The following is a 27250-nucleotide window of genomic DNA, read 5'->3' as shown; positions in this document are numbered from 1 at the left end:
GTTTTGGATTGTTTGGTTTTTACTTTTACAATGGAATGTCAGAAGTGACTGTGAGTCATTAGGGGGCTTTGTGTTTAACTTTACATAATTAAACATTATTTAGATGACAAGATTCACACTTCAGCTTTCATAAGTACACAGTATGATTTATAGGTTACACTGAAAAAAAGGACAGAACAAAGTGGTTGGCAATTACAGAAAAACAAGTCACACTTGGTAATATGAGACCAGTGATATTATTGACACAAAAAAGGCAACGTAAACAAAACGAAAATGATTTATAGACAAATAAAGGAAAACGTACAGTAAGACAGCGTTTAGGTATCCAACAATACAGACAGCTGGGACTGGGTGAGCATGTACAGTCTGTATTTTTAGTGAGCTTTTTAGTGGCATCTGGTCTTGGGTTATTTTCTTGAGGTTTCTGAAACCTGATGAAGGACTCTGACCTGTCGAGTCATCTGCCAAACGCAGTCAACGAACTGGACGAAGAGAGGGGAGCGCTCCGAGTTAGCATGGTTCTCATCGCCATGACCCACCCGCTACAGCACAGGAGAAAATCATTTCAGTCAACAAAATGGACCTGACATCAGGTCTTCATCTGCAATAAATACTCAACATACAAACAACAGGAAGCATATAAATTGCTATAATACATATAAACATACAGCTCTATACTACAATACTACTACATTCAACAGGCTGAATGACTTGAACATGGCTTCATAAATGCATTTTTCCTGTAGTGGAGACATGAATGTGCAGTACAATGCCAGTGAAAATGCAAACTGCAGTGCAAATTATACCAGATGGAAATTGGGCCTTAAAAGCCAATTTTCTGTGTGTGTTCTGTATTTCTATGTCATAAATATTTGGATGGCAGGTGTGTCCCTGTTTAGATTTAGGTTAGTCTCAGAAATCAGTAAAAATTCTTGAAAGATTCTAGTGTTTTTAGCTAACAGTTGGCATCAGTTGAATCAGAAGTCCTAGTTACTTACTGCAGCAAACTTGTGTCCAAAACTAATCCACTCCTTCTCCACCAGAACCTGCAAACACACACTTACAGACATTAGAACACTGTACAGATGAAAACTGCAATATATAGTTGACACTGTAATGTAGTGTATGACCTGGAATCCTCTGAGTGTGCGGTAGTAGCTGTCCAGCATCAGCATGGCCAGAGAAGTGAGCTGAGTGGTTCTGTCCCAGCCGTCACTACAGTGAACCACCACTGATGTCTTCCCAGACTCCAGCTTATCTGCTATTTTTGCTGCTCCTGCTAATAACAGCTACACACAACACATTGCCAGTAGAGAATAGCGAGAGAAGAGCAGCAGGTGTTGAGTGGAGTTGTAGGAGCAGCAGGAGACTTGTCATCGCAGGTCAGACTCTACAGCTCCAGAGGCAGAAATACCTGCAGAAAGAGATAGAAGAGGAGAGAGAGACAGAAGAGCACAATACTACAGGAAAGAGAATATATTGACTTAGTAACATATAACATGGGATATGAATCCATAGTGAGCAGGGAGAGAGTGAGAGAGAGAGAAAAGCTTGACAGTAATTTGTGACAGTACAGGTTTGTGGTCAGTAGTCTGTGACATCACACTTGGTTGTGGTCAGTAAAAGTACATTGTGATATCACAGTTGGCTGTGGTCAGAAAAAGCACACTGTGACATCACACTTGGTTGTCAATACTTTGCGACATCACAGTTGGTTGTGGTCAATAAAAGTAAACTGTGATATTACAGTTGATTGTAGGCATACTATAACATCACAGTGATGTCTCAGTTGGTTGTACTTTGTGACATTGCACTTCGTTAAGGTTCAGTAAAAGCACAATGTCATATCACAGTTACTTGTGGTCAGTAGTTAGTGAGAACTTTGTGACAGTACAAGTGTTTGTCGTCAGTACTTTGTGATATCACATTTGGTTGTGGTTAGAAAAAGCACACTGTGATATCACAGTTTTTTGTAAATGTACATCACAGTTGGTAAATGACATCACAGTTAGTTGTGGTCAGTAAAGGTACTCTGTGACATCACAGCTCACTGTAGTGAGAAAAAGAACACTGTGATATCACAGTTGTTTGTTGTCAGTACTTTGCGACATCACAGTTGGTTGTGGTCAGTAAAAGTACTCTGTGACATCACAGTTGGTTATGGTCAGTACTTTGCGACATCACAGTTGATTGTGGTCAGTAAAAGTACTCTGTGACATCACAGTTGGTTGTGGTCAATAAAAGTAAACTGTGATATCACAGTTGATTGTATGCATACAAAAACATCACGGTGATGTCTCGATTGTCAGTACTTTGTGATATCGCAGTTAGTTGTGGTCAGTAAAAGTATTCTGTGATATCACAGTTGGTTGTGGTCAGTAAAAGTACACTGTGACATCACAGCTCACTGTAGTCATTACACTATAAGGTCATCAGAGTGATGTCTCAGTTGTGGTCAATATTTGTGACATCACAGTTGTGGTCAGTAAAAGTACTCTGTGACATCACAGTTGGCTGTGATTAGTACTTTGTGACATTGCACTTTGTTAAGGTCAGTAAAAGCACAATGTCATATCACAGTTGTTTGTGGTCAGTACTTAGTGAGTACTTTGTGACAGTACAAGTGTTTGTGGTCAGTACTTTGTGACATCACAGCTGGTTGTGGTCAGAAAAAGCACATTGTGACATCACAGTTGTGTGTGGTCAATAGCTCACTGTGGTCATTACACTATAATGTCACAGTGATGTCTTGGTTGTGGTCAGTAATTTGTGACATTACAGTTGGTTGTGGTTTGTATTTTGTGACATCACGGCTGTGGTCAGAAAAAGCACACTGCAACATGAAACTTGGTTATTGTCAGTACTTTGCGACATCACAGTCGGTTGTGGTCAGTAAAAGTACTCTGTGCATCACAGCTCACTGTAGTGTCTTGGTTGTGGTCAGTAATTTGTGACATTACAGTTGATTGTAGGCATAGTATAACATCACAGTGATGACTCAGTTGGTTCTCAGTACTTTGTGACATCACACTTTGTTAAGGTCAGTACAAGCACAATGTGATATCAAAGTTGCTCGTGGTCAGTAGTTAGTGAGAACTTTGTGACAGTACAAGTGTTTGTCATCAGAACTTTGTGACAGTATAGGTGTTTGTCGTCAGTACTTTGTGATATCACACTTGGTTGTGGTTAGAAAAAGCACACTGTGATATCACAGTTTTTTGTAAATGTACATCACAGTTGGTTGTGGTCAGGAAATGTACACTGTGACATCACAGCTCACTGTAGTGAGAAAAAGCACACTGTGATATCACAGTTGTTTGTGATCAGTACTTTGTGAGTACTTTGTGACAGTACAGGTGTTTGTGGTCAGTACTTTGTGACATCACAGTTGGTTGTGGTCAGAAAAAGCACATTGTGACATCACAGTTGTGTGTGGTCAGTAGCTCACTGTAGTCATTACACTATAACGTCACAGTGATGTCTTGGTTGTGGTCAGTAATTTGTGACATTACAGTTGGTTGTGGTTCGTATTTTGTGACATCACGGCTGTGGTCAGAAAAAGCACACTGCGACATAAAACTTGGTTGTTGTCAGTACTTTGCGACATCACAGTCAGTTGTGGTCAGTAAAAGTACTCTGTGACATCACAGCTCACTGTAGTGTCTTGGTTGTGGTCAGTAATTTGTGACATTACAGTTGATTGTAGGCATAGTATAACATCACAGTGATGACTCAGTTGGTTCTCAGTACTTTGTGACATCACACTTTGTTAAGGTCAGTACAAGCACAATGTGATATCAAAGTTGCTCGTGGTCAGTAGTTAGTGAGAACTTTGTGACAGTACAAGTGTTTGTCATCAGAACTTTGTGACAGTATAGGTGTTTGTCGTCAGTACTTTGTGATATCACACTTGGTTGTGGTTAGAAAAAGCACACTGTGATATCACAGTTTTTTGTAAATGTACATCACAGTTGGTTGTGGTCAGGAAATGTACACTGTGACATCACAGCTCACTGTAGTGAGAAAAAGCACACTGTGATATCACAGTTGTTTGTGATCAGTACTTTGTGAGTACTTTGTGACAGTACAGGTGTTTGTGGTCAGTACTTTGTGACATCACAGTTGGTTGTGGTCAGAAAAAGCACATTGTGACATCACAGTTGTGTGTGGTCAGTAGCTCACTGTAGTCATTACACTATAACGTCACAGTGATGTCTTGGTTGTGGTCAGTAATTTGTGACATTACAGTTGGTTGTGGTTCGTATTTTGTGACATCACGGCTGTGGTCAGAAAAAGCACACTGCGACATAAAACTTGGTTGTTGTCAGTACTTTGCGACATCACAGTCAGTTGTGGTCAGTAAAAGTACTCTGTGACATCACAGCTCACTGTAGTGAGCAAAAAGAACACTGTGATATCACAGTTGTTTGTGGTCAGTACTTAGTGAGTACCTTGTGACAGTACAGGTGTTTGTGGTCAGTACTTTGTGACATCACATTTGGTTGTGTTCAGAAAAAGCACACTGTGACATCACAGTTTGTAGTCAGCACACTGTGATATCACAGTTGTTTCTGGTGAGTACTTTGTGACAGTACAGGTGTTTGTGGTCAGTAATTTCCTATATCACATTTGGTTGTCTTCAGAAAAAGCAAACTGTGATATCATAGTTGGTTGTGGTCAGTACTTTGCGACATCACAGTTGGTTGTGGTCAATAAAAGTAAACTGTGATGTCACAGTTAGTTGTTGTCAGTACTTTGTGATATCACAGTTGGTTGTGGTCAGGAAAGTACACTGTGATATCACAGTTGATTGTGGTCAGAAAAAGCACAGTGTGACATCACAGTTGGTTGCGGTCAGTAAATGTACACTGTGACATCACAGCTCACTCTAGTCATTACACTATAACGTCACAGTGTTGTGGTCAATACTTTGTGACATCACATTTGGTTGTGGTCAGTAAAAGTACTCTGTGACATCACAGTTTTTTGTAAATGTACATCACAGTTGGTTGTGGTCAGGAAATGTACACTGTGACATCACAGCTCACTGTAGTGAGAAAAAGCACACTGTGATATCACAGTTGTTTGTGATCAGTACTTTGTGAGTACTTTGTGACAGTACAGGTGTTTGTGGTCAGTACTTTGTGACATCACAGTTGGTTGTGGTCAGAAAAAGCACATTGTGACATCACAGTTGTGTGTGGTCAGTAGCTCACTGTAGTCATTACACTATAACGTCACAGTGATGTCTTGGTTGTGGTCAGTACTTTGCGACATCACAGTTGGTTGTGGTCAATAAAAGTAAACTGTGATATCACAGTTGATTGTGTGCATACAAAAACATCACGGTGATGTCTCGGTTGTCAGTACTTTGTGATATTGCAGTTAGTTGTGGTCAGTAAAAGTACTCTGTGACATCACAGTTGGTTGTGGTCAGTAAAACTACACTGTGACATCACAGCTCACTCTAGTTATTACACTATAACGTCACAGTGTTGTGGTCAATACTTTGTGACATCACATTTGGTTGTGGTCAGTAAAAGTACTCTGTGACATCACAGTTGGTTGTGGTCAGTAAAAGTACTCTGTGACATCACAGTTGGTTATGGTCAGTACTTTGCGACATCACAGTTAGTTGTGGTCAGTAAAAGTACTCTGTGACATCACAGTTGGTTGTGGTCAGTAAAACTACACTGTGACATCACAGCTCACTCTAGTTATTACACTATAACGTCACAGTGTTGTGGTCAATACTTTGTGACATCACATTTGGTTGTGGTCAGTAAAAGTACTCTGTGACATCACAGTTGGTTGTGGTCAGTAAAAGTACTCTGTGACATCACAGTTGGTTATGGTCAGTACTTTGCGACATCACAGTTGGTTGTAGTCAATAAAAGTAAACTGTGATATCACAGTTGATTGTATACATACAAAAACATCACGGTGATGTCTCGGTTGTCAGTACTTTGCGACATCACAGTTGTGGTCAGTAAAAGTACTCTGTGACATCACAGTTGGTTGTGGTCAGTAAAAGTACTCTGTGACATCATAGTTGGTTGTGGTCAGTAAATGTACACTGTGACATCATAGCTCACTGTAGTCATTACACTATTATGTCACAGTGATGTCTTAGTTGTGTCAATACTTTGTGACATCACAGTTGGTTGTGGTCAGTTAAGTACACTGTGATATCACAGTTGGTTGTGATCAGTACTTTGTCATTATTGTGTGATAGTACAGGTGTTTGTGTACTATAGGTGTCCGTTGGTTGTGGTCAATAAAAGTACACTGTGATATCACGGTTGTCTGAAAAAGCACACTGTGACATCACAGTTGGTTGTGGTCGGTACTTTGCGACATCACAGTTGGTTGTTGTCAATAAAAGTCAACTGTGATGTCACAGTTGTCAGTACTTTGTGAAATCACGCTTGGTTGTGGTCAGAAAAAGCACACTGTGATATCACAGGTGTTTGTAGTCAGTACTTTGTGACAGTGCAGGTGTTTGTGGTCAGTAGTTTGTGATATCACACTTGGTTGTGGTCAGTAAAAGTACACTGTAGTATATTACAGTTGATTGTAGGCATAGTATAACATCACAGTGATGTCTCAGTTGGTTGTCAGTACTTTGTGACATCACACTTCGTTAAGGTCAGTACAAGCACAATGTGATATCAAAGTTGCTTGTGGTCAGTAGTTACTGAGAACTTTGTGACAGTACAAGTGTTTGTGGTCAGTACTTTGTGAGTACTTTGTGACAGTACAGGTGTTTGTGGGTAGTACTTTGTGACATCACAGTTGGTAGTGGTCAGAAAAAGCACAGTGTGACATCACAATTTGTAGCCAGCACACTGTTATATCACAGTTGTTTGTGGTCAGTACTTTGTGATATCACGTTTGGTTGTGGTCAGAAAACGCAAACTGTGACATCACAGTTGTTTGTGGTCAGTACTTTGTGACATCACACTTTGTTAAGGTCAGTAATAGCACGATGTGATATCACAGCTGTTTGTGGTCAGTAATTAGTGAGTACTTTGTGACAGTACAGGTGTTTATGGTCAGAAAAAGCACATTGTGATATCACAGTTGTTTGTGGTCAGTACTTTGTGATTATTGTGTGATAGTACAGCTGTTTCTGGTCAGTACTTTGTGACATCACAGTTGGTTGTGGTCAGTAAAAGTACACTGTGATATCACAGTTGGTTGTAGTCAATAAAAGTAAACTGTGATGTCACAGTGGGCTTTTTCAGACCACAACCAACTGTGATGTCACATTTAGTTGTTGTCAGTACTTTGTGATATCACGCTTGGTTGTGGTCAGAAAAAGCACACTGTGATATCACAGTTGTTTGTGGTGAGTACTTTCTGACAGTACAGGAGTTTGTGGTCGGTAAAAGTACACTGTGATGTCTCAGTTGGTTGTGGTCAGTACTTTGCGACATCACGGTTGTGGTCAGAAAAAAGCACACTGTGACATGAAACTTGGTTGCTGTCAGTATTTTGCAACATCAAGGTTGGTTGTGGTCAGAAAAAGCACAGTGTGACATTACAGTTTGTGGTCATTACTTTGGCGTCATCACAGTTGGTTGTGGTCAGTACTTTATGACATTGAAGTTGGTTGTGGTCAATAAAAGTAAACTGAGATGTCACAGTCGATTGTAGTCACACTATAACATCACCGTGATGTCTCAGTTGGTTGTCAGTACTTTGTGACATCACCGTTGTTTGTGGTCAGTAATTGGAAACTGTGACATCACAGCTCACTGTAGTCATTATACTATACCGTCACAGTGATGTCTCAGTTGTGGTCAATACTTTGTGACATCACAGTTGGTTGTGGTCAGAAAAAGCACACTGTGACATCACAGTTGGTTGTGGTCAGTAAAAGTACTCTGTGACATCACAGTTGGTTGTAGTCAGAAAAAGCACGCTGTTACATCACACTTGGTTGTGGTTCGTACTTTGCGACATCACAGCAGGTCAATAAAACTGTGATATCACAGTTGATTGTATGCATACAATAACATCACAGTGATGTCTCAGTTGTCAGTACTTTGCAACATTACAGTTGGTTGTGGCCAGTAAAAGTACTCTGTGACATCACAGTTGGTTGTGGTCAGTAAATGTACACTGTGACATCACAGCTCACTGTAGTCATTACACTATTACATCACAGTTAGCAGTTAATACTTTAATTATCATGACTATCGTTACTACTACTGTATTATTGGTATTACCTTACATTTTTTAAATGGAATCTGTGTTACGCTATTCACTACCCCACCCCACCCCCGACCCAACCGGTCGAGGCAGATGGCCGCCCACCCTGAATCTTAGAAAGAAAGGGTAGGTTAGATATAGGCTAATATGTCTGGATCAAGAATGGGCTTTTTTAGAACAGGTTTGATTACAGCTACTTTATATGACTGTTGCACATAACCTGTTACCAAGGACAGATTTACCATATCAAATACAGAGCTGCAAATTAAGGGCAGAGCTTCCTTAAGCAGCCTAGTTGGGATGGGGTCTAAGAGACAAGTTGAAGGTTTAGATGCTGAGATAATTGATGTGAGCTGGGGGAGGTCGATGGGAGCAAAAGAGTCGAGGTTAGGTTTTGCAGTTGAGTCTATGGATTCTGTCAATCTGATTTAAGTCAATCAGTGCTGGTTGAAGGCAGGATGTGATTAATTTTATCTCTAATAGTAGAAAGAAGTAGAAGTAGTTCATAATATCATCACTGCTGAGGGTTATAGGGATGCGTGGATCTATAGAGCTGTGACTCTCTGTCAGCCTGGCTACAGTGCTGAAGAGAAACCTGGGGTTGTTCTTATTATCCTCTATTAATGATGAGTATTAGGCACTTCTTGCATTACAGAGGGCCTTTTTATATCTTTTGACACTATCCTGCCAGGCTAAGTGGGATTCTTCCAGTTTGGTGGAATGCCACACTCTTTCAAGCCTACGTGTTGTTTGTTTCAATGTACATGTTTGGGAGTTGAACCATGGAGCTTGCTTCTTTCTCTTTATTGTTTTCATTTTTAGGCAGGCGATAAGAGTCTAAAGTAGTATGCAGTGAGTCTGCAACACTGTCTGATCAAGCTGGGAGGGAGTAGCTTCTGCAAAATTAAGATAAGACACTGGATTTAGCGGGAATAATTTCCTTGAATTTAGCTCAGAAATATTTCTAGTTTGCCTGTTTGTACATAATCCAGCAATATGAATTCAAAAGTGATTAAAAAGTGGTCTGATAGAAGGGAATTCTGTGGGAAGACTGTTACATGTTCAATATCAATACCATAAGCTAAAACAAGATCGAGAGTGTGACTGAAACAGTGAGTGGGTTTATTTACACACTGAGAGAAGCCAGTACAGTCTAGTAAAGGAAAATGCAGAGTATGGGCCAGGAGGGCGGTACACTATAACAAATAAAATTGGCTTTAGTGTTTTCCATCCTTAAGTGTGACAGACTAAGAACGAGGCTTTGCAAATGAATTATAATTGAGTTTTGGTTTAGTGTTGATTAGTAAACTGGAATCGAAAATGGCTGCGAATGGCTGAGTATTAATATGACTGGAGGTACAGCCTTGGATGAGAGAGATCTGATATTAAGCAATCCACATTTAATTATTTTATTTTGCTGTACATTTGAATTGGTTGTGTTGATTTTTATTAGATTATTGTGACTAACTCCTCTTTTGTTGACCTTTGGTTTAGTTAATTTAAATGCTCGGGGGGCAGACACAGTCTCTATGGGGTAATGGAGGGGTGACTGCTCTGAAGGAGGCACAGAGAAGCGTGCAACTGAACTATGGATTGTCAGGGCTTTGGCTTCCTAATAAACTCTGTCAGATTTCTAGATATGAGAGATGCTCCATCAAAAGTGGGATGAATGCCGTCTCTCCTAACCAGACCAGGTCTCCCCCAGAAGCTCTTCCAATGATCTACAAAGCCCACATCGTTTTCTGGACACCACCTTGACAGCCAGCGGTTGAGTGAAGACATGTGGCTATCTATACATGTCATCACTGGTCAGATTGGGCAGGGGACCAGAGAAAACTACGGTGTCCGACTGATGATAACCAACTGTAATGTCACAGTGTAATGACCACAAACACCTGAGACATCACAGTGTACATCTACTGTCCACAACCAACTAGATGTCAACCGTTATGTCACAGTGTACTGACAACAGCCAGCTGAGCTATCACAGTGTACTTTAACTGACAACATCCAACTGAGACATCACAGTGTACTTTTACTGAGAACAACCAACTGTGATGTCACAAAGTACCACAACCAAGACATCACTGTGATGTTATAGTGTAATGACTACAACTATGACATCACAGTGTAGTTTAAATGACCACAACCAACCGGGGTATTACAAAGTACTGACCACAACCAACTGTGATGGCACAAAGTACTAACCACAACCAAAAGTGATGACAAAAACACTTGAGACATCACAGTGTACTTTTACTCACCACAACCATGATGTCACAAAGTACTGACCACAACCAAATCTGTTGTTACAAAATATGATGTTGATGTTTTGTCTAGTGTCCTTTGATGTTTCTTCCAGTGTCCTTTGGTGTTTCAATCAGTAGTCTTTGATGTTTTGTCCACTGTTCTTTCATGTTCCTTAGAAGTTTCGTTCAGTGTCTTTTGATGTTTCATCTGAGCTGCTCAGTATTTCTGGCCATCTGTCGGCCATCTTGGTTCTGAGTCATTTCTGTGAGACTTGGGTGGTAGTGTATGGACACTGTAGCATCCAGTGTGGTGGCTGATGTGCAATTCTACCATCAAAACCCATGCATATATCAGAAAACAGCTTTATAACAGCTGTCCACTGTAGTGATTACTATGTGTGAAAGGGCTAAACTGTCACAGGCCGATCCCAGTATCTTCGCTGGTGATGCTCTACATATGCACTATCCAATCTTCCCCAAACTTAATGTGTCTGATAAGTGTCATGGCCTGAGCACATCTACATGATAATATTCAGCTGCAGTCATAGCGCCACCTACTGAAAACAGGAAATGACACAGTGATGTACTCCTCTCAGCAGCCTGACAGATCTATTTCACATTTGGTCAGAAAGCGATGAACGTACTTGTTGAGTCTGAGGGCAAAAGGACGCTTGAGCCCTTCTTAGGCTCTATCTGTGCAGGTGGCTGCCTTTGTCCATGATGGAAATGTGCAACTGATGGGCACACTGAGTGACTTTTGATTCATTTGTTCTATGTCCTACGGTTGCAGAAGTGCATCGTACAACCTGGAGTGAGCGCCAAGCCAGCCAAGATCCTGCAACTTCACTTTTTGAGTCAGAAACAGATTCCACTGATAACCAAGTCACAGTTAAAATTTTAGTTTAATTAAAAAACAAGAGAGCCCAGCCCACCTTACTTGTAGCTTAAATATGTTGAACTTTGTATGTATTTCTGTCAACTGTATGTTGAACAGTCTTCATTGCTTTAAGTGTAATGGTGAGCTCTGGCTTTCTCTCTTATTCCACTATGATAACTCTCTGGCAATATGTTACCGGTATGTGTTAGTAATATGAAACCAATGAAATAAACAGTTTGAAAAGACAAGAAAAAGACTGATGTTTTGGATTGTTTGGTTTTTACTTTTACAATGGAATGTCAGAAGTGACTGTGAGTCATTAGGGGGCTTTGTGTTTAACTTTACATAATTAAACATTATTTAGATGACAAGATTCACACTTCAGCTTTCACAAGTACACAGTATGATTTATAGGTTACACTGAAAAAAAGGACAGAACAAAGTGGTTGGCAATTACAGAAAAACAAATCACACTTGGTAATATGAGACCAGTGATATTACTGACACATAAAAAGGCAGTGTAAACAAAACGAAAATGATTTATAGAGAAATAAAGGAAAACGTACAGTAAGGCAGTGTTTAGGTATCCAACAATACAGACAGCTGGGATCAGTTCCTGTTCCATGTCACACAAATGGCAGTGTTTGCAAATAGGGAAGTAGGTGAAGGGATTGCAATGCCTTTACAAAGGGGAGGGACCTGGAAAGTGGTATGAACCACATACTGAGGCTGGGAAACAAAAATTGAAAGTGAAGAAAGTTGAAAAGTTGAAATTGATTTTTTTAAAGCTTTATATATTTTTTCTCCTCACTTTAATAATGTTAAAGTTTCTGTTGGCTGTTGATGGAACAGGAAAAGCAGAACTCTGTCTTCCCATAAAACTTAACTAATGTGTAGCTCATAGCTCACTCAAACAGTGAACAAGCAGAGAAGTGTAAGGGAGCATGCAGTCACTGTATTTAAATACTGAAGATAAGTCCCTTCTGCAGTGAATAACAGAGCCCTGAGATATAATGTAACATTTCTTCATACAAAAATAAAAACACTTGCAGATAAAACAGATGGCTCCTTTACTGAGCTGAAAGTCAAGTCTGAATTGAATGATAAAATATTCCCACAGTACAGGGACACCTCGCTGTTCTGAACTAGGGGAACATTTAAAAGATATAAATAGAGAAGGTAAGTCACTGATGATGATGTCAGGCTAGTTTTTAATACTTAAAATGCTAAAAAACAACCTTCGACTTGAGGAGATGATTTTACTTGTCTAAAAATGTATTTTCAGAAATGTAATAATGTTAATATAAATGTAAGAATCTGTCATGTTGTAAACACTGTTATCCTCAAGCTTTGTAGTAACTGACCTAAAACATGCATTTAGATGTATGTGAGTAGCAAACAGTGATATGTAGAGGTGTTTCTGATGTGTGTGTGATGTGATGTGTGTGTGTGTGTGTGTGTGTGTGTGTGTGTGTCTGTGTGTCTGTCTGTCAAACAGCTGTGTGCAGTGGGGTTCCTGTGGTGTGTGTGGGGGAGGGGGAGTGGGAGGAAGAGGATGACAGCGAATGGGAGGAGGTCTCTTTTTGCAGCTCCTCCACCCTCCTTTGCAGCTCTGCTCTCAGGATCAGAAGCTCCTTCAGAGTCTGGTGCACAGGCACCTGAAATACAAGTAATAAATAATAAAAATACACATTATTTAAATAACACTTGTCTAAACCAGAAATAACAAGTAATAGTATAATGGTACGATAGTAAGCCATCCAAGTGTAGTGCAAAGTTCCATAAATTCAGCAAAAGAAAACTGGAATGTTTCCACTACTGTTTTGTGGATGGAGACAGACGTTTGGTGGAGGTAATTCTCTAGCCAGTGACATAACATCACTACAGAGGAAGAGAACACCTTGAGGTGATGTAAGTAAAAGATCTCTAGTCAAAACTACAACAATATAAATTTGACATTTCTTCATGTATTAATGTGAGGAAGGTTTCAGTTTCTCCATTCCTCCACACACAGCTGATGTTTTCATCTCTTTAGTAGAAAAAACAAAATCAAAGCAAATCAGTCACATGCAAAAAATCACTTTGACTTCCTGCTTTGAACCCTGGCTGGTCTGTTGAATAGTTTTGTCTTTATTTGCCTTTTAAATGGTGGATGCTGTTTCTTACTGACAGGTCAACACTTCACTTGTAATGCCTGTGACACACTGCTGGCCTTACACGTATGTGATGGCTACCTCACTGAACTACTGCAGCCTGAGAGCATGTAAATGGACTGTAAATGAACTGCACTTTTCTACTCATCTAGTAACCACACACACACAATGCAGGCAGTGTGTCCCAGGCATAAGTCACCAAACCTCTATGTCACTGCTTTATACACTGCTCCCCACCCTCCATTTCTGACCACAGAGGCAGTGTACCTGTGGTCTCATCCGTGGGTTCCAGCGGACATAGTAGCTGGTCCAAAGTTCTAGGTGTCTGGAGGAAACCAGTGGATACAGAACATGGTGCTTATAGTCCACATAGAAGGGGTTGGTGAAGTCCTCAGGCTGGCTGGAAGGGGACACCATCAAACAGTCAGAAAATCACCTCTGTTATTCACTCACTCTCATCAATACGGCAGCCATCTTACCTGTTAATGTAGGACCACAGGGACACAGTCTTGGTGTGCACCTCCTGCACATGACACAAGAATTTTAATCTGAAATGGCTCTTCAGACCTAAGAGCCCATGTTAACCAAGGAATGGTACACACCTTATCTGCCCTCTCTGCTTCACTGTTAAACAAGAATGTACCAAACAGGCAGCTGTACAGGTGGTCCAGCACCGTGATCAGGAACAACTCATTGAACTCAAAGGCTGCTGGGAACTGCAGTCAGAAGAAGACAAGTGATTATGAGTGGTGAGTGGCAGCTTCTCAATGTTTGCACACATGAATAAGTTCATCCTGACTGGGTGAGCATGTACAGTCTGTATTTTTAGTGAGCTTTTTAGTGGCATCTGGTCTTGGGTTATTTTCTTGAGGTTTCTGAACCCTGATGAAGGACTCTGACCTGTCGAGTCATCTGCCAAACGCAGTCAACGAACTGGACGAAGAGAGGGGAGCGCTCCGAGTTAGCATGGTTCTCATCGCCATGACCCACCCGCTACAGCACAGGAGAAAATCATTTCAGTCAACAAAATGGACCTGACATCAGGTCTTCATCTGCAATAAATACTCAACATACAAACAACAGGAAGCATATAAATTGCTATAATACATATAAACATACAGCTCTATACTACAATATTACTACATTCAACAGGCTGAATGACTTGAACATGGCTTCATAAATGCATTTTTCCTGTAGTGGAGACATGAATGTGCAGTACAATGCCAGTGAAAATGCAAACTGCAGTGCAAATTATACCAGATGGAAATTGGGCCTTAAAAGCCAATTTTCTGTGTGTGTTCTGTATTTCTATGTCACAAATATTTGGATGGCAGGTGTGTCCCTGTTTAGATTTAGGTTAGTCTCAGAAATCAGTAAAAATTCTTGAAAGATTCTAGTGTTTTTAGCTAACAGTTGGCATCAGTTGAATCAGAAGTCCTAGTTACTTACTGCAGCAAACTTGTGTCCAAAACTAATCCACTCCTTCTCCACCAGAACCTGCAAACACACACTTACAGACATTAGAACACTGTACAGATGAAAACTGCAATATATAGTTGACACTGTAATGTAGTGTATGACCTGGAATCCTCTGAGTGTGCGGTAGTAGCTGTCCAGCATCAGCATGGCCAGAGAAGTGAGCTGAGTGGTTCTGTCCCAGCCGTCACTACAGTGAACCACCACTGATGTCTTCCCAGACTCCAGCTTATCTGCTATTTTTGCTGCTCCTGCTAATAACAGCTACACACAACACATTGCCAGTACAATATCAGTGTTTACACTAGGATGAGAACCCCCTTTGGGAGGTTGGGTAGTTCACAAAAAAGTAGCTATAAGTCTCTGCAGTTGAATTTAACAAGTCATTCTAAATTGCAAGGTGATAAAACAACCACAGGAATGTGCTGAACTGATAAGGAAACAGAGAAAGAAAGAAAGCTATTATCTTATGGCATGTGTTTGTGTGTGTGATTTACACGTATGTACTCCAGCCAGTGTGTCTGGTCGATAGCAGAGTGCCAGTGGGCTTCATCTATGGTGGGATAAACCACATCCTTCATCTTTCTCAGTGACTCCCTCATCACATGGATATTGGGGATTTCCAGGAAATTCAGCTCCACATTAGGATAGAAACTTTCACTCTCGTACCCTCCATCCTTTGCCTGCATGTGGTGCAGGCAGCAGAGGTGGAGAATGGCAGAGTGGAAGGATTGAGAAGAGGAAGAGAACAAAGTATCTGAGTCAACATGTAATATGAAGGTGAGAGAGAGAGAGAGAGAGAAACCACAAAAATGCCTGTGTTGTACCTTGTTGGTGACTGCCACACTACTCTGCCGGGCATCAAAGATGGTGAGCTTGTGAGACTGGGCGTTGGCATCCATGATAATTTGGAGGAAGCGCTCGTCCTCTTTACAACGACGATCTGAAGGTCCAACTAAGGGCTGGCTGCAGCGCACAATGGTGGCTTGAGACTCTGGGTGGATCCAGGACAAGACCTGTAGGAAGGCATGACCAGTTCAGAACCAGGAGGACCCCCATTGTTGTTCAAAAACTATTCAAAATACATCAGTGTTATCCATATTTGAATTCTGAATGAGGCTCAGACTGACTGGTATGCGGTGCTTGGCTCTGAACACAGCCACTCGTTTGATGTCCTCGTCTGTGATGTTGGTGGGGATGACCAGGATGGAGGGATAGGTGTCACACAGGTCATAGGTGCTGTTAATCTTACTGATGATCCAGCTCTCATTAGGGAGACCCTAACAAAACACATCCAACCACAAGGAAGAAGCCATCAGAAGACTGTGGAAACAATGTCTGACAAGTACATTCAATACAATATTGCTATCTGCTACACATGCAATATTATAATTTTTCAACTTTACAGCTCATTGAGTTGCCCCAATTAACAATCACACTGAAAGTTGTGCTATTATCATGCATGTACCCTGTCAAATGTTTAGCTTCTTTTACTTACATACTTTTCACATACTGGCAAGGACCTTTACTTAGCTCAAACGGTTACTGTTAGCAGTTTATCTGTTGCCATGATTAAACATTGTTTCCATCAGTTCTGGTTTGATAACTGTAGTATGGAAAGGAATGCTTTCTCAGCTCTGTCAGAGTCAGTGTGTTTGCGAGAGACAAATCTCACAGTGGCAAATTCAGTCACTGTTACAGTTGGTGTGCAGTTACCTGACGCCTGTACTCTGCTGTTGGGTCGTACACCTTCCAGCCGTCCACAGGAAACTGCTCCTTGTACAGAAAGGCGAACAGAGGCTGCCAGAGGGGGGTCACAGGGTCTATGTTAGCATCAGTTACTACAGAATGTATTTTAAATTGAGAAATCATGATGTGGCTCTAGGAATATACATGCAGTTTACAAGCTGCTAACTTTATGGAAATGAAAACAAGTGCTTTTGGAAGATGTTCTCTAATTACATCAGTATTTACACTACTAAGACTGATTTCATTATCAAAAAATTATTTCAAATTATTCACCAAACTGCTTATTTTTCTGGGCATGAATAAAAAAAAGTTTTAGTTTACAATGACATGATCCCTCACCAGCCTCCCACCAGAATACTGCCAACTGTGTTTTATTATGGAGCACTAGTTGTCACCATAGTTGTGAAATGTTATATGTACAGTGGTTCCTATGATCTGCAGACTGAATATTCTGGGGGAACTTTCCATAAGGCAGACTGTGTGTATCCACCTCTTATTTCAAGCAGGATTTTTTGTAGTGTTTATTGTTTAGTACATATTCAGTGTGAGTTTCAATTATTATTCATGGTTCTGTAATGTCATTTGTAATTTCTATCACCTGGGGTGTCCTTGATCTCTTATTTTTGTTTTCTGACTTTGATGTTGTCTATATGCCTTCCAGCACAACACATAATGTTAAGTCATCTGAGTGTTACACTGCTTGTTTCATATATCACTATACAGCAAGTCAGCTACAGCAAGATGAAGAATTACTCAGGCACTCCTTAATTATTCCTTGTCTTATATTAGGTAGATAACGGTGTATCATAATGACAGTGTATCATAATAACAGTATCCATAATGCTCTTGGGTTCTGCATTTGCTAACCAGTCCAGGTAGTTAGCATGTTTAAACATGTTTTGTGAGGTCACAGTGACCTTCATCTTTGACCTTTCACCACCAAATTCATATCAGTGCATCCTTGAGTTCAGGTGAAGGTTTGTGTCGTATTTCAAGAAATTCCCTCCAGGAATGACTGAGATATTGTATTCACAAGAATGGGACAGACATACATATGATGGACAGATAATGGAAAGATGCATGTAGAGGCATGAAAACTAGTGCTGTCATGCTTCGGTATGAGTTTTGGTGTGGACATGATATCTGATATATCAGTTGCTCGTGACATCCCTACAGATTTGAGCTCATTGTAGAGCAGAAGTGTGATTTTTGAGGTTGTTCAGGAAATAGTAAATGGACTGTGCTTATACAACACCTTTCTGGTCATATCAACCTCTCAAAGTGCTTTACACTACACTCACTCATTCACACACACATTCATACAGCGCCTGTTCTGTATTTAAAATTGAGTCCATGAGTTGGAGCCAATCAAGGTAACAAGTGGGGCAGTGTCACAGTCACTCCCCCCACTACCCTCTCAAATTTTCGTCCTGATTTTGGCTTTGCTGCACAGAATACACATACATCTTATCAAGCCAATATTAAAGAAGATATTTTAATGAAACTAACCAGGTTGTGGGAGAGTGGGAAGGTATGTTTGGCCAGTGCCTCCACCACATCTGGATGGCTCTCGTCTGTCTTATAGGTAAACCTGGGACTCCTCATGTCCTGGTGCAGGCAGGGCATGAGGGAAAAAAGTTTAACAATCATTATACAAGTTGGCAGATATATCATTTGATGGAAACTAAACCTCTAAATAATCAGTGTCAATTACCAGTATCTTAACTGGTGTGTAAATAAGCAGTACCTTGCAGACCAGCTCAAGTCCTTTGGTGTTCTCTCCTTGGGTGGGAACACTGATGGTTTCCAGTCTGCTAATGGCTCCCAGGTTCACATCAAGAATGAATGGAGAGTCCTGCATGTACACAGACTGACATCAAGACACAAATGCAAAAACACTACCAGCTACATCACACAATCATCAATCAATCAAATCTTTGGGCGATAAAGGTATGATGATCCTGAAGCTATACTGAGTAAATAATGAATGAGGTCTGCAGTACCCTTTCCACACTGGTGAAGTAGAGCTTGTAGTCTGTGATAGTCAGAGTCCCACTGACCAGACCACTGAATGGACAGATATACATCACATCCTTGACTGCATGTCAGCACACAAACACAGGACAAGGTATTTATTTATTTGATTTATTGGTACATAAAAAATGCTTTGATTGTGATATTTTAAATTAAATGTCAAAGTTTTAGGAATCATTTGTATTGTGTAAAACATAATATACACTGATTATAGACATTTTACTCAGACACAGCCTGCCTGAATATACCTGTGGTGTGGACGGTCTCTCCTGGCAGCAGGGGAACCTGGTTCTGGAACATTCTGCCTTGTGCTCCGTATCTCAGAGCTGGAAGGTTCTGTACAGAACACAGACCAATGAGTGGGACCAGAACATGTTGTATTTAGGTGGCAAACAAACTGATATCTTTGCACAAAACTGATGAAATGAAAAGTGATAAAACACACCAACAGAATACCAAGCCTTGAACAACATGCTGTTGTCTTCATCACATTCAAGACTCAACAGTTGGTCAGCGGTACAATGCAGAGAAGTTGAGAAAGTTTCAACTTTCTGTCCTATGATGAAGGGAGTGGTCAAGTCTCCAACCATCTGCACGACCAATGTGTGGGATTTATTAGCATCTAGCATAAGAACACTGCAGCCGACCAAATACCCTGACCCCTCCATTTTCAAGCTTGTCGAAGAGTCCACAGTGGCTGTCAGGTGACAAAAGGGCGTCAACTACCCCATCAACTAGTCTGTCAAGTGAAGAGGGTCATTTATATAGATATTAGTGTTTCCCCTGTCATTGTCTGGGCACCCCACTTTGTGTATTTTAAAATGTTCTCCCTTTCATCCTCTGAAGATAACATTATGTTGATTCTCTGGGTTATAAAAGAAATATGTATCAATAATAAACGACAGGACGGCTGTTAACCACACACACCTTATTGAAACAATTCTTTCCGAAAAGTGCTCTTTTGTCATGCATACCTGCATGTCTTTGGCTTTCCACAGAATAAAACAAATGAGTTGAATTCTTGCTTATTCTAAAAAGATCTTCTAAAACAACGTGGCCAAAATCATTAGCACCCCTCAGAAGAGGTGCTAAATAAGTGGACTGTAGTGATATTTAAAGCAGACTGTCTTCAATTAATATCTCAGATGTCTTCAAACTTCAGTGATTCATCTTATTTAAATGGAGAAAAATACTCATTGTGCTGTTTGGTATCATTGCATGCATCACACTGAACATGAGCAAAAGAAAGAAAAGAAGAGAGTTGCTTGAGGAGATAAGGAAGGAAAAAAGTGCCAAGCACGGTCAAGGCAAAGTCTCCAAGACCATGTCAGAGCAGTCTGATGTTCCTGTGACTACAGCTGCTGTTATTATTAACAAGTTTAATGTCTTTTGGACAGCAGCCACCCTCCTTGGATGTGGCTGCAGGAGGAACACTGAGCCCAGACTGAACAGACTGAACATCGGTTCTATGCTCACAGAAAACAAAATGAAGCTTTGAAGAAGAAAAGAAACCATCCCCACTGTGAAACATGAGGGAGGCTCAGATATGTTATGGGGTTTTTCTGCAGCTTTTCTGCATCTGACAAAGGGTTCCTTGAATCTGCAAAGGGCACAATGAAATCAGAACATTACCATGACATTCTGGAACCAAATATACTGCCAAGTGTCAAAGGGACAAGGGTGAAGAACTTGGTAGAGATGTGAGAGACATGTCCCCACCAATATCCAGTGACTGAATTGTTCCTAGCAATGATTTTGATCAAAAAAATGAAAATCTAACCAAATATCACTTCTAGGTTTTTGCCATCTCTTGCTAACAAGAGGCAGTAACTACAGGTGTGCCTGTAGATACGAGAGCTCTGAATGTGGGCACACATTGTCTCAGATGTTATGTGACTATGTAGAAGATTTGACATAAAAGTCAGCCTCAGCTTCCAGGACGACTGCTCTTATGTCCTAGGTGAAGAAGGATGCATAAGAAGAGAACACTGAACTGTTCTGAAGTGGCCTTCTGTGAGTCTTGATCTTAATTCAACTGAACATCAATAAAAGCTTTGTCTTTGTATTAAATATGGAGAACTTTGGATGACAATTACTTTCTTCAGTTTCAACTTATTTCAGAGACAATTCAGTTTTTTCTTCTTTAAGTGGAAGAATACCAACACTTTTGGCTACCTAAGTCAAAAGTGACACAGCAGAGGCTGAAATATCCAGACTTTTACTTTCAAGTATGAGCTGACCTCAATAGGTTCTTTTGGACATGTAGTATTGTATTGTGTTTTCCTTCTTTAGGACATCAGCAATGAAGGAAGCATATAAGGAGAGGAGGAGCAGGATGAGGCAGGCAGACCTGGACAGGGTGAGGAGGAAGTAAACACCAGAAAGAACAGAGTGAAAGACTTGCCAAAGCATTAGAAGAATGATCAGAATCATTTTCTCCATGGTAACAAAGCCCGTCATCATGTAAATCCTGCTGCAGGGTAAAGCCAGCATGGAGAAAGTGAAAAAAAAGAAAAAGAGAGAAGAAGAGAGATTATACAATACACATTATTATTTATGTAGGATACTGTTATTATCATCACTCCACACTCTGTGCTGCGCAGAGCTTCAGAGCTTGGTTTGGCCTTGTAGGGAATGATAAGGTCAGAGTCTAGATGCTAATGGCTTTCAGTGTTCCAGATCAATGTTGGACACTCCTGTTACCTGGCTGCTGACATTTCAAACCCTGAATTATGAAATCCTCAGTCAGGATTTTTTTCCCCAAAATGTTTTTATTCTTTCTTCTCTAGGCATGAAAAAAAGGCAGTGGGAGGAAGTGTATGGAACAACACTGCAGAGTCCAATGTGGTGGCTGATGTGCAATTCTACCATCAAAACCCATGTTTGTACAAGAAAACAGCTTTTTAATAGCTGTCCACTGTAGTGACCACATTCCAAATGTATCTGCTCACTGTCTTTCAACTGAATTTTCAGAGATGAAAATATATTACAATAGTTGCAGCAGAGTTAGAGCTAAACTGATCAATCAGTTGGGCTGATATTAGCTCATCAAAGATGGAAATGAAATGTAACAACTAAAAGCAGTGAAGAAATACCAGAGATACATTTAAACTAACAGTGACTCCACCACAGAGCACTGACAAGTTTATTTTTTCAGTTATCTATTTGTAAAAACATCTTATTAGGATCAGAATAGTATCAAGGTGATACCACATACGTATGTCACCAATACTGAATCATGAATTCACAAGTTTGTATTTACTGGTATTTCATGTACTGTTGAAAGAATGAGAAGAAATTGTTTTACAAAGTTATTAAGATAACTTTATCAAGTTAAATGTAAGACTCCTTCAAATTTTGAACTTAATGATAAATAAAAACAGTTCCTGGTTTCTGGTATTTCAGTTTATCAAAGAGGCGCCAGTTTAGAGCAGGGATACAATGATTTTGGCTTTTTCTCTACTTATTACATTACCCCAACGCATAGGGCTCATATTCAGTTCTGAATATGAGATCCAATACTAGGGTTTGGGCTCTATAACAATTTTTTGAATCTGAATCCAGTATCAAATTCACTTTTGAAATCAAATCATTACGTTTAGCTTTCTTCATCTCTCAGTAACTAAAGTTGTAAAAAACTACAAGTCAAAGTTTAGATCTGTGCCAGAAATCCCATAGTTTTAATGGTAGCTAACCTCTATTTTCATTGACAAAAAAGAGGACAATATTACAGTCTATGTTTTTCAGTGCAGCAGTGCTGCACAAGCCATATCAGGACTACACTGGCCAGCACAGTGAGGACTTGGAGCAACTCACCGGTAGTTAACAGTTACAACAACAGGGCTTGGGGGAAAGAAACAATGTGATATTTATGCCAGTTATTTTTAACAACCCTAATGAGTTTGACTAAATATGATAAAGACATTTGACATAGGACTAATAGTAAGACTTTATGAACAAACATCTGATAAAAATGACTTCTACTAAGCTAATCAACATTAACATTACTGAAGCTAGCCGATCAGATGATTATCTCTCTAGAGAAAAGTCTCCACTTAAGCGCATGTTATGCCAGCGATATAATGATAATAGGATTATGATGCAAAAACACCCTCTCAAAGAGAAATCAACTTTTAATTCTAAAGAATATTCAGACACTGGAATTGGAATATGAAAAAAAAACTTCCTGAATAAAACATAAATAATAATAATAAACCTCAAAATCAATACACAGTTATGGGCTTTCACTGTTTCCCACAGATGGAGACTTAAATTGTGGTGGTGGGTGGTGAGATGAGTGAACAATGTGCATGCAGACACTCATGCAGTGTAAAGGGGGAAACTGTAACCCAGGTTATTTTCTGTACCTACAATTTATAGGTGTCCCCTGAATGCCTCACAGGCAGACCACTGGTAATCACTACAGCATAAACCCAAAATATTCCCAAACCGGAGCTGTGGACTGCGGCTTTGAAACAAAGTCCATTTGGGCTAATTCCAACAGTGTGACAGTTTACTGTCTGGTTGTATTATTTATGATAAAGACTCTTACCCTGGGATTCAGCCTCTTGGACACCTGGAGGTCAAACATACCCAGTACACAAGACATATGTGCACACACACGTACACATACACACACACACACACACACACACACACACACACAGACACACAGACACACACAGACACACACAGACACACACAGACACACAAATGTAGGTCATATGAAATGGAGGTCACACTGGTATCAGACAGAATGTCATGTCACATCATGTCACTCTGTATTTGATGACACAAAGGTGCAAACACACAAGAGCCCAAAGTAAATCCAATAAGAGAAATACACTGCAACTTCAAAAACAATGGTAATTTAATTAACCAAGCAAATACAAAAACTGCAACCTGCTACAATATAAGAGAGCTGCAGAACAGCCAAGCAAATACAATTGTGAATACACATTCAAAAACAAGTGACAGAAAAGCACTATATATGATATATGACTTCATTCTACAGAAGTGCTCCATAACTCCAATGTACAGCATTAAGTTAACTACTGAAATGTTACATTTGTTAAAACTCTACCTTCTAATGATTTGATTCAAATGTCATTTTTAATGCTGTGAGTTGCACACCAAATTCCCATTTCACCTATTGGGGTGGAGGAAGTAGTAAAACCAAAACTACATGAATGGAGAGATGCCACTTAGTGATTTGGGTGAGATGCTGAGATTTCTCGTATATATACTAATCTAGGTATCTATTAATGTTAATTTATTGGTAAAATCTGATCAGCGTATCATATAGCCTATTGACAAATGATGACAATCGTTCAGTTAGCTTTCAACTACCACATGAGATTACTATGCTGTATCTGTCTAAAATTCATGGGTGTTTAAGTTCAATATTTCTTTTTATCTGAAGCTATACTGTAGTCACAAGGATTAATTTGACTTCTTGTCAAAGTATCTGGTTTCATTTGAGGTTTATGTCAACTTACACACATGGCAGGCACAGTGTGAGTGAGGCTATAGATTATGCTATTTTGGTTCACTTACCTCTTTATCCTGTGTCACAGTAACCACACAGATAAACCATAACCCTCACAGAGAATAGCTAAAACTGATGCTGTGTAATACAACAGTCCTGTAATAAATCCTACCGTCACGATGGTTATAATCTCAGTTTGTGTTAAGATTGTTTTAAAGAGATGTTGATTCAACTTTACGGTCATTTTGGAGGCTGCAGTTTGTAGAGGACAACGGCTGTAGCTGTATAGAGCAGGCTGCTGACAGGCAGAAGCAGAAGAGAAACTGCACAGCAGCTCAACAGCAGCAGCAATGACAACAGCTGTGATACAGTACACTCACAAACTAAGCACACAAAGCTGTACCCACACACTTAAGTACATACATACATCACATCTGTACATACTTGCTGCCATTTGTGTCAGCCTTACCATAAAATCTGGTCTCCTCCCAGCCTGTCAGTTACAAAACGCAAACTGATGAGAAATACTGTCAGCGGTATGAGTGGGCGTTTGTGTGTCTGTGTGAGTTAGCTACCTTGTTATCCCTGTTCACGATGTCAGGTGGGACTGATCCTGAGATCTGACTGGAGATGGTGGCTGCTATCAGCTGTTTACACCATTCTACATGAGAACCTGTTGGACTGAACAGAAAGAAAAAATTGCTGATATAAATTCTACTTTTTTTTAAATCTGCCAAAATCTATGACATTATTGCTGAATAAATATATGTTGCCAATACTTTGGCCACTGAAAATTTTAGACTCTGATTGGCTGGTGGATTTCAGGGTAACCACAATGATCACAAACTGACTGCCTATGTTCTTTTGCACTTTGAAAAAGCAAACTGTAACTGAGTGACAGCCACCTTTCACCTCACTCCGCCTGTGAAAAGTGGATGTTCTTAAGATTGAGCCTGTTTAAGTACTCCTGTAGTAAACAGTAACTCACTGAGCTGGCTAGTGGCTGCAGGTAAAGTCCAAATAGGCATGGGCTGATTACCAGTTTCAAGGTATACCGCAGTTTGAAAAAGTGTAGCCACTGGTATTTTCTGTCATACCATTCCTATGGTATAAGCTGTTTTTTTCCCAGGCAGCAATACTTCAAACCTGTTTCACATCTCTGGGAGCACCACCCATCACTGTGCCAAATTCAAGGTAACTCTGTCATGAAATGAAGGTATGCAACAGCTACGAGAGTTAGCATGTCTAGCATCAGCGAAATAAATACTATAGGCTTGGTACTGCAGCAGATAACAATCAACTACCTAACATCAGCTAGTTTCCCCACTGACGTTGCGTTGTGATATTGGTCCAGACTGATGTGAAAATGCATATTTGCACAATGACCACCTTCAGACATCCCCAAGCCACCACAGGGTCTAGGCCCCCAGAAATCCAGGGAAAACCATGATAATACCATATTATCTCTTTTACAGGGGCCTTGAGATAGCACCTGCATTTTGTTCTACTCCGAGGTCCTGTCCTGGCTTTATTCATAATCTAGTTTTTAAGGCCCTGCAGACTCACACAGGAGTTTTTAATAATACTCAGGTTGCTGTTGGGTGGAGCTATGCTGGAAATTTTGTAAGGTCACTAATCTCACTTTACCAATAACAGTGAAAAACTGTGAGTTATCCAGACTTAAGGTGCAATTAAAGAGACAGAGATGTGAATCCAGCACATTAGTACACACCTCCACAGTACTGCAGAGAGGCTAAGTGAAATGTCATGTCTGAATGTCATAAAATAATAAGCAAACTGGCATGGGATCTACATAGCTAACAATGGCTCAGTTACAATTACACTAAAAATGTATGGCACCACAGTGATAGTCGGTGGACAGACCGGATGACCGTCACTGCATCCGTAAACATTAGCACTAGCGTCGCCTGCGGTACATAGTAGCAGGCTGCGTTAGCGGCAGCTTCTTGACACTTACTCCGGCCTGTTTAACCTAGCTTAGGCCAGCTGTTAACGCCAGCTGGCTCTTATCCCATCGCTGCACGAAAATATTTCGTCTAACATCGCGTTAGGCTCTTATTCTAACACAGTATGGAGAATTAGATAACGGAAACGTGTAGCCGGGTCACCGTTAGCTGCTGTATAGCACTTGGCTACTGTCATGAACGTCACTCCAACTTCTGCAAACAAATGTTGTAAAATAACCTGTTTACTGAAAAAGAATGTTCCACCACTATTCAACTACCTGTTTTATCGAATCTATATCAAATTCAAATATTATTCTCTTAATTCAACAATTTCTTTCTGTAATAGTTAATTGAGGAATGAAATATTATGGGGATGCAAGACAACCGTAAGGAGACAGTTAGACTTCGAATTTGAATTTTCCCATATTCTTGTTAAACTCTGAAGCCTGCTCACCTGTCCAGGGTATCACCGGCGGTTTGTCCGCAGGTCGCTGAGCCCCAGTGCTTTCTGTTCGGCCCTGCTCCCTCCGGCGCCCCGGCAGTTCCGGCCTGCTTCTCCATCTGCCAAATAACTGTGTCCTCTGTGGGTCACTGGGGGCGGGCGCGGACGATTTTCCTCTGATATGAGGATACAGATAAAATTAACCCTTGGATTAATTCCAGTGTCCGCCTTCAGTGCGTGTGCTTATTTCTCCAGTTGCGTGTCAGATTTGGGTCTCAGACAGACCTTGTGGTTTCCTGTCATTTGGTTATTTGTTCTTCCTCTTCACTGGCTCTCACCCGCATCTCTTCCTTTCTCTGTAGCTCCGCCTGTTAAAAACACGGCAGAGATGCGAGGATGAGAGAGAGGAGGGAGGCGACACTGACTCGAACTGTCAAACGGGGCGCATGAGAACGCACCACCCACTGGAACTGATGTGCCGCTCTAACAGCCCTGCTGCTCTGAAATGTGTCACATGGAACCTGACAGCGGAGGAGCGTCAAAATTATGAGATTAAAAAGTCATAATTATGAGGTAGTTAGTCGAAATGATGAGATAG

General features: G+C 40.5%; 1 protein-coding gene across 10 annotated transcripts; it reads right to left on the bottom strand.

The window, feature by feature from the left end:
- Position 1: 1 nt before the first annotated feature.
- mtmr1a (myotubularin related protein 1a) lies at positions 2-27045 on the bottom strand. Of its 10 annotated transcripts, XM_051075710.1 has the most exons (21): positions 26938-27045; positions 26665-26828; positions 24819-24924; positions 24713-24736; positions 23308-23331; positions 21160-21228; positions 19004-19091; positions 18725-18819; positions 18469-18576; positions 18231-18329; positions 16689-16772; positions 16103-16252; positions 15800-15988; positions 15470-15655; positions 15078-15236; positions 14946-14993; positions 14397-14489; positions 14099-14212; positions 13976-14019; positions 13764-13896; positions 11606-13001 (listed from the first exon to the last, which is right to left on the bottom strand). In XM_051075710.1, the coding sequence occupies exons 2-21, from the start codon at positions 26769-26771 to the stop codon at positions 12834-12836; spliced, it is 2088 nt and encodes a 695-aa protein (XP_050931667.1). In that variant the 5' UTR covers positions 26772-26828; positions 26938-27045; the 3' UTR covers positions 11606-12833. The 10 variants fall into 10 exon arrangements, with proteins under 10 accessions (XP_050931671.1, XP_050931670.1, XP_050931669.1 ...); XM_051075711.1 differs by lacking the exon at positions 24713-24736 and having other exon boundaries at positions 26665-27027; XM_018693912.2 differs by lacking the exon at positions 21160-21228 and having other exon boundaries at positions 26665-27026.
- Positions 27046-27250: the final 205 nt, after the last annotated feature.

Source organism: Lates calcarifer, linkage group LG14 (genome assembly GCF_001640805.2).
Source record: "Lates calcarifer isolate ASB-BC8 linkage group LG14, TLL_Latcal_v3, whole genome shotgun sequence".
NCBI lineage: Eukaryota > Metazoa > Chordata > Actinopteri > Centropomidae > Lates > Lates calcarifer.
Note: the sequence above shows the minus strand (reverse complement) of the source record. Positions and strands in the feature narration are given on the sequence as shown.

Bases quoted from the DNA above. Each gene is read 5' to 3' on its own strand.
- mtmr1a (XM_051075710.1), bottom strand. From the start codon at position 26,771: ATGGAGAAGCAGGCCGGAACTGCCGGGGCGCCGGAGGGAGCAGGGCCG. The intron at 18,330-18,468 runs GTACTGCTTATT...TGCCTGCACCAG, and splicing joins GACTTGAGCTGGTCTGCAAG to GACATGAGGAGTCCCAGGTT. The intron at 15,989-16,102 runs GTCAGTCTGAGC...GCCTTCCTACAG, and splicing joins GAGCCAAGCACCGCATACCA to GTCTTGTCCTGGATCCACCC.